Source organism: Halyomorpha halys, unplaced genomic scaffold (genome assembly GCF_000696795.3).
Source record: "Halyomorpha halys isolate HHAL.00 unplaced genomic scaffold, Hhal_1.1 Scaffold229.1, whole genome shotgun sequence".
Taxonomy (NCBI): domain Eukaryota; kingdom Metazoa; phylum Arthropoda; class Insecta; order Hemiptera; family Pentatomidae; genus Halyomorpha; species Halyomorpha halys.
Genome location: NW_027111154.1, coordinates 145672 through 153326, shown reverse-complemented (window position 1 = coordinate 153326; position 7655 = coordinate 145672). Strand labels below are relative to the sequence as shown.

General features: G+C 33.5%; 1 protein-coding gene across 2 annotated transcripts in view; it reads right to left on the bottom strand.

The window, feature by feature from the left end:
* LOC106679888 (mitochondrial protein C2orf69 homolog) overlaps positions 1-7655 on the bottom strand; it is a 20652-nt gene that overhangs the window by 10759 nt on the left and 2238 nt on the right. For both annotated transcript variants that reach the window (XM_067049239.1, XM_067049238.1), the window contains one exon: positions 5394-5538. In XM_067049239.1, coding sequence (XP_066905340.1) covers positions 5394-5538 — 145 coding nt within the window. The remainder of the gene's footprint in view (positions 1-5393; positions 5539-7655) is intronic.

The following is a 7655-nucleotide window of genomic DNA, read 5'->3' as shown; positions in this document are numbered from 1 at the left end:
ATAGAGCAAAATCGACCGAATTTGAGTTTCAACTGGAATCATTTTAACTAGACAGTTGGATGGTGACTGCATTAAATTAATCCTCCTTAGCCTCCTATTCATAAAGTATAAACATTTGTGTTTACATGTATAAAAGTTGTATTGAACGGAATTAATTAGCAAACACTCTAGAATCAAAATAAACAACGAAAAACGACAGGACTTTTTGAATGCCCTGGTAGATAACAGTTACTATCTACTAAATTTAGCTTAATATAGGTAACAGTTACTATCCTACTAACTTTAGCTCAATATAGATAAAAGTTACTATCTACTACCTTTAGATTACAGTTACTACCCACCATCTTTAGATAACTGGGATTAGCTCAAATAAAATGGGATGTCATCAGTCTCGTGGAAACAAGGTGAAAACTCAAAACTATTTGTAAAATGGACGGAATGCTGCTCAGGACCACCCTCAGGTTTGATAGAATGAAGAAAACAAAACCTTTCAATTTCATACCAGTCACAAGAAACAAACTGAAGTTTTTTTAGAAAAATATGGAAGAAACAAGACAATATATTGAAAGTGAAAAGATAAACAGCGCCATTCAAGAATTATATATAGGCGTTTGAAGTAAAATTCAGGAAGCAGGAAGGAAAATTAAAATTGCACAAAGCCAACAATTATCGCTCAAAATTGTCCAAGAGTATGTTGCAATTGACAGAGCAAAGGAAAAAAATTGATTGTTAATTCAACCGAAAATAATAATTCTCAACTAAACAAACTTATCAGACACCACATCAAACAGGACTTAAGATCGTACAAAGAGCAGAGAATAACCAACATACTTAATAACAGCCGTTCGATAAAAAAAATTAAAAATTAACTAAGCGAGAGAAAATTCTGGCCGGCTAATCTAGAAAATAAGAAAAGAATTATGGAAAGTAACAGGCAAGAAATCATAAAATCAGTCACACATTTTTTTCAAGAACTATACTCCTCAGACAAATATCTCACTCAAACAAAAGCAACTAATGATGAAACAAATTAACCTATACCACCAATTATGACAACTGAAGTAGAAGCAGCTATAAAAAGTCTAAAAAATAATAAATGCCCAGGAGAAAACAGAATAATAAATGAAGTTTTGAAATCTGAAGATGATTTATATACATTACTATGTCTTGTTTTCAACAAAATCATTCAGAAAAAAGAAATACCTAATGAATGGAAAACTTCAAAAATAATTCTGATCCATAAGAAGGGTGATAGGAAAAATATCAACAACTACTGCTCCATTTCAATTAGCTGCACCTTATGTAACCTCTTTCCAAAAAAAAATAAGTACCAGAATATCAAAAGCAATAGACAAAACCCTACCAAAAGATCAAGCAGTGTTTAGAAAAAGCATGTCGGTGATTGATCATTTGTTCACAATTAATCAGTAACCTCTTTTCAAAAAAAATAAGTACCAGAATATCAAAAGCAATAGATGAAACCCTAACAAAAGATCAAGCACGGTTTAGAAAAAGCATGTTGGTGATTTATCATTTGTTCACAATTAATCAGCTGATAGAAAAAGCGAACGTTATAACTTAAAACTTTATTTGGGATTCATTGATTTCAAAAAGGCACAACAGCATATATCACAATATAGGAACCGCATTGGAACGCAGAGGAGTGGGTAAAGCGTATATAAAAATAATAGAAAACATGTACATAGACTATAAAGAATACGTAGAGATGGAAAGAAGAGGAAAAATATTCCCTATAAGAAAAGGAGTCAGGCAGGGAGATTCCCTATCACCAAATATTTTTATAGCAGAGTTAGAATAAATCTTCGAATCCTTAGACTGGGAAGACATGGGGATCTCACTAAATGGAATGAAGCTGAACAAATTAAAATTTGAAGACGTTGTGGTTTTGATAGCAAGCTCAGAGGAAGTAAGGAAGAAGAAGGAACTAGTGATAAGTCAGTTAAAAGAAAAAAGTTCTCTCTATGGATTAACAACCCTCAAAAAACTGTCATAATGACCAATGGCCCTTCGGAAACTATTAGACATAACCTCATGAGCATGAACATTTCCGATGAAGTAATTTATCTAGGGTAAATATCAACATTGGCACACGCAACACAATTCCATTTGTGAATAGGGATGCCAAGAACATTGAATCCAGAATAGGTAAAGCATGGAAGAAATTTTGGAGTCTCGGATATATTTTTAAAAACCATCAAGATATAAGGTACAAAACAATTGTATTCAATAGCTGTATTATCCCAGCACTTACTTATGGATGTCAAACATGGTCTCTGACTAAGAATATAGGAAGATTAACGTCTGTCAACGAAGAATGGTTGGAGTCTCTCTAAAGGATAAAGTTAGCTCAGTTCGATTAAGAAAGGAAATGATGGTTACTAACACCATAATCTACGGTAGAAATATGAAGTGGACCTGGGGAGGCCATCTCATGAAGAAATCCGAAGACAGCTGGGGGAGAGAGAGAGGAGCGGATCCCCCTGGACAGGAAGAGACAAAGGGGACGACAATGAAAGCATTGGGCCGACGAAATAACAAAAGTTAGGTGGTTCATTATGGATGAGGCATGCTCGAGATGGGGAATTGTGGAAAACTAAATGCCAAAAACACCGGTTTTAAGGTTCGGCTAGTCTCCGCTTAAAAGACTCTAATCTCCCACACGGGAAGGTCTATATGTGAATATGTTTGATGTATATATTCATTTCATTATTTTGTTCTTTAATTTTTTTCCTAAAAAATAATTCATTTTGTATTCACATAGTAATAGAGACTTATTATTATTATTATCATCATTATCTTTAGATAAAAGTTACTAACTATTATCTACTAACTTTAGCTCAATAAAGATAACAGTTACTATATTTAGATAACAGTCATAATCTACTAGTCTTAGCTCAATGTAGATAACAGTTACTATCTACTACCTTTAGATAACAGTTACAATCTATTAGCTTCCTTTAGATAACAGTTACAATCTACTAGCCTTAGCTTAATATAGATAAGAGTTACTATCTACTACCTTAAAATAACAGTAAAAATCTACTAGCCTTAGCTCAATATAGATAACAGTTATAATCTACTAGCTTTAGCTCAATATAGATAACAGTCATAATAATACCTTTACATAACAGTTACAATCTATTAGCTTCCTTTAGATAACAGTTACAATCTACTAGCCTTAGCTCAATATAGATAACAGTTACTATCTACAACCTTTAGCTCAGTATTTAGCCCTTTTGGCCAAATGAAATAATACACCCAAACTTCAAACCGATTGAAATTACTAAATGGCCATGTACTTGGTTCCACTTTATTTTGCTAATAACTAAATTGTTATAAATACTATTATCCCTTAGAAAATAAAATTGTTGGGTAAAAAATAAATAACATTCCATAAGAATAATACAAGTTTGCAGTAGTAACAAACTTAAGAAGCAATAAAGCTACGAACGAGATAGTAGAACTACGAACGAGATAGCAAAACTAGAACAAAAAAGTATTAGCTATTACAATTGATACATGTATAGGGCATCTAAGATGAGTTTTTCTATGGGTAAAGAGAGGGAGAGATATGCAGTGGCAAACATTCTCCTGTTAAGTACCCACTCTTCTGTGCTAGTTCTGTTCCAAAAACCACTTCTGACTGTCCAGAACTGTACGGAGCATGTGTAGTATGTGTTTTCCCTCCCAAATCCTGTACGGAGCATGCGTAGTATATGTTTTCCCTCCCAAATCCTGTACGGAGCATGCGTAGTATGTGTTTTCCCTTCCAAATCCTGTACGGAGCATGCTTCATACAGTTCTGGATAGTTAGAAGTGGAATGTTGGAACAGATTTATAAACAAATCAGTTTTTAAAAACTATTTTTCATTAATATCGCAATATTATAAGTTTACCAAGTCAAGTAAACTGGTTAGAGGGAAAACGATCCAATCTCGAACCAAAAACATAATTATGAATCCATTTATTAAATTCATGAAAATATAGGTTGAGAGTGGTCTAATCCATGTTTCCTCTGTTAAGAAAAGAGTTTCCCAGGCTACAGGTGTCTCGAAACACCCTTTGAGAAACATTATAAAAGACGGTGAAGTGGTATAGAGGGGTAATAATGGCACAAAAAAAAAAAAAAAAGTTAACATCAATAGCTTTGATAAAGAAGCCATTAGCATTACTAGAGTTAAATTTTCATATAAATGATAAAAACTACCGTCTTTGAGGGATGTTTTACAAAAAATAAGAAAAATAAATTAATTTAGGGGGGAATAAAGACAGTGGAGCCTGCCTGCTAGTAGCCTAAATGATGCTAACATCCTAGATAAAGAGTTATTTTATAGTAACCTTGAACGACCAATCACTATAGCTAGGAACTGCAATAGAAGCATAGTGATCATGGGAGTTTTCAATGCTAGAACAGGCAAGGATCACCTAAGAGCACATGGAGTGATAGGACCACATGGTGGAGAACACACTTAAAATGATGGTGGGCAACGACATTGGTTTCTGCATTGAAAATGATCTACTACTGGGTAATCCATTCTTCCTGCATAAGCTGCTCCATAAGATTACTTTTCAGCTGCTGAGAGAAATGTCAACAGTGTCGTAGACTATTTCATCTACAGCCGTGGCATAAGAAGATATTATTCAGATGTAAAAATAATCAGAGGAGCAGAAATAGGAAGTAACCTGTTTGCTGATATCCAAGTAATCAAGGAAAGATAGCAGAAGATGAAAGGCTACTCAAAAATTGAAGTAGGGAAGTTGCAGAACCCTCAAAAGAGAGATGAGTACGAAGCAGAGTTAAGGAATTAGACGCAAATGTAAGCCTTGACAATATATGGATCCAAATAAAGGATAGCATTCTGCAAGCAGCTACTGTAGAGTGTGGAGTAAAAAATATTTGCACGAAAGGTAAATGTACATCATGGTGGAGCGAAGAACTGAGAGTGCAAATCTAGCAAAAAGAAAACAGCGTGGAAGGGATACTGTTGGGAAAAAACTCCAGAGAAATGGCAAGCATATGTGTTGGCCCGGAACGAGGCAAAAGAAGCAGTAAGAGTGGCGAAACAGAAACCGTGGGAAGAATTTGGAAGGAAGCTAGATCAGGATCATTTGAACTGGTGGGGGAAACACGTCCGGCAAGTGGGCCTAGTGGTCCTTTTTGCCAACCCTGGCGGCACCCTGAGTTGCTGCTGCGTACTAACTAAGGTGGTAGTGTCAAGGTTCATTTCTCAGGACCGCCAAAAAATGAATATTAACTGCCTCATGTGGGAATCAAACCCACAACGTTCAGGACCAAGTGCACTGGGGCCTATGCCCCAACCGGCACGGCACCTTTTATTTTCCTTTACATGCTTAAAAAAAACATTACTCACATCCTTTTCTTTGAGATTGGTGGCGATGCTTTGGAGAAGTCTTTCCAAATGGTGCAATGCATAGTGCATTGGGGTGTGTTCTGGGGCTCCGGTATTGTTAGAAGGCACAAAATTATCATAGCAAGCGAACACTTTGAATTCCATTCTGCAAAAAAATGTACATATAGAGGTATATATGTCAATTCAAACATTCAATTGAAATCATTAATAACTATCAATGAATACTGTTTACTATTTTCTCTATATGAATGTTTTTAGGAGTAGAAGAACAATAAAATAACAAGCATTCATATAGAAAAGAAATTTGGAAAAAAAATCAAATCAAATGAATGCAAGCTAATTATTAATTAATTAATTAAATACTGTTTAAGGTTAAATAAGAGTTCTTCAAATAAATTTGCCGTTTCTTAGTAAAAATAAAAAAACACAAATATCAACAGTGACAGGACACTCTGTAACAAGTGTAAACAAGTTGGGTAACCTTATTTGAAGAAGCGACTTAAAGTAAAAAATGTTAAACGAACACAAGTCCTATTTTATTTTCATCTTAACGACATTTAACTGAAAGTAGTAAAAAAAACAAAACAGAAAAACTAGTGCCTCATAATAATTTATCATGTAATAGAATCCAAGCTTGTGATAATGTTGTAAATTTTAATGGCCAGGCTCCCTTACTCTATCTTAGTTACATCCGATAAGAGGAACTTCCGATAACCGCTAAGATAAAATTTAGAGGATTATAGGCTGATAGACTTCAGGAGTAAGGCTGTCAAGCCCCCAGGCCTTCCAACTGCAGTAGTTCTGTGATTAATCAAAATAGGACCTATGTTCATGAGACATTTCTTCCTTAAAAGAGCCTCATCAAAATGCCTAGACGACATCAATAATGAATAATAAAGATCTTATTGTAAAATATGAAATGCCAAATTTGGAGTAACATCAAAATAAAACAACCCATCAATTTATCCAGACACCAGTCCACTGCCTTTTATATCACATAGTCAGGAAGGCTTCTATCAAAGTGCTTCAATACAAACACACAGCAGTCCACTGCCATTTAAATCACATAGTGTGGGAGGCTTTTATCAAAATGCAACAAGCTGTCAGGCCCCTCCTCAAAAAAGTTTTCAATTCAAGAAAAAAATCTAATCCTGCATTTTTTTATTTCAATATAAGATAAAAAAAAGTAGTAATAGGTCTTGAAAGATTAGTCTTCATAGAAAAACTTTCAATTTCAAAATATACTCTATTAAATTTTGAAATAAAATAGCCGACTGGATGCAATAAATTGTTATTTTATTTTGCCTGGATATACAATTTAGAAAAATAACATCCTTTATTTGCTAAATGTATCCTGTGTTAAATAATCTAAAAAACAAAATCAGAAATTTTAAATTTTGATGAAATGCCCACTTAATAGAACAGATAACACCATAAAGTTTAGCCTCATGTATTTATGTTGCTGAGACTAAAACTAATAAAAAAAAAACCTTCTCAAAGATACATGGTGACCATTGCTCGGCTCTTTATTAGCATTCTTTTGCTACCTGGACAACTTCTTGATTCTCTCATAGCATTTTATTTATTTAACGAGACCAATCTATACTGAGATGGGCAAATAAGGCATTGGAGAATATTTTGATTAAGAGGTGAATTGTGACAATTATCGATTCTGTTTGATGTTACTCCTGACAGGCATATCATGTGGTAAAAACAAACAGAAGAGTTTTTAAAAAAAAGGAGCATTATTTAACTAACTTATTTTATGAATCATGTTGAGGGCTATCTACTAAAACTAAAAGCATCAAACCCAATAATTATTTATACTCAAGCCTAGATAACATATTAAATCTGTGAATAAAAATCAATTTATAATTGAGTAAAACTATAAACTGTTTGGATGTATGTTCCCATTAGGTATAAGATACAAAACTTAAGATTGATAACTTATAACTTTTAAAATTATTAAACAACCATTTAAATAAAAAAAGATTAAAAAAATGGAATGATGAATGATGATAGCAAATCGTAAGAAAAAAACACAACAAAAAATTTGATAGCCCCTTGATCAGCTTTCCAAAAAAAACAATTGAATCATTCAATGAAATAAAGCTAATAGTAACATGCAAATATAGAAGCTACCACTTAACTCTAATAAGCAAATAAATGACATTAGCTAACTATTATTCAAGAAATTTACACTATTGTCAAAGTGTGAGTACATCAATTCAGTATTGTTTATAGTTTAACTGTGTGTGTGTA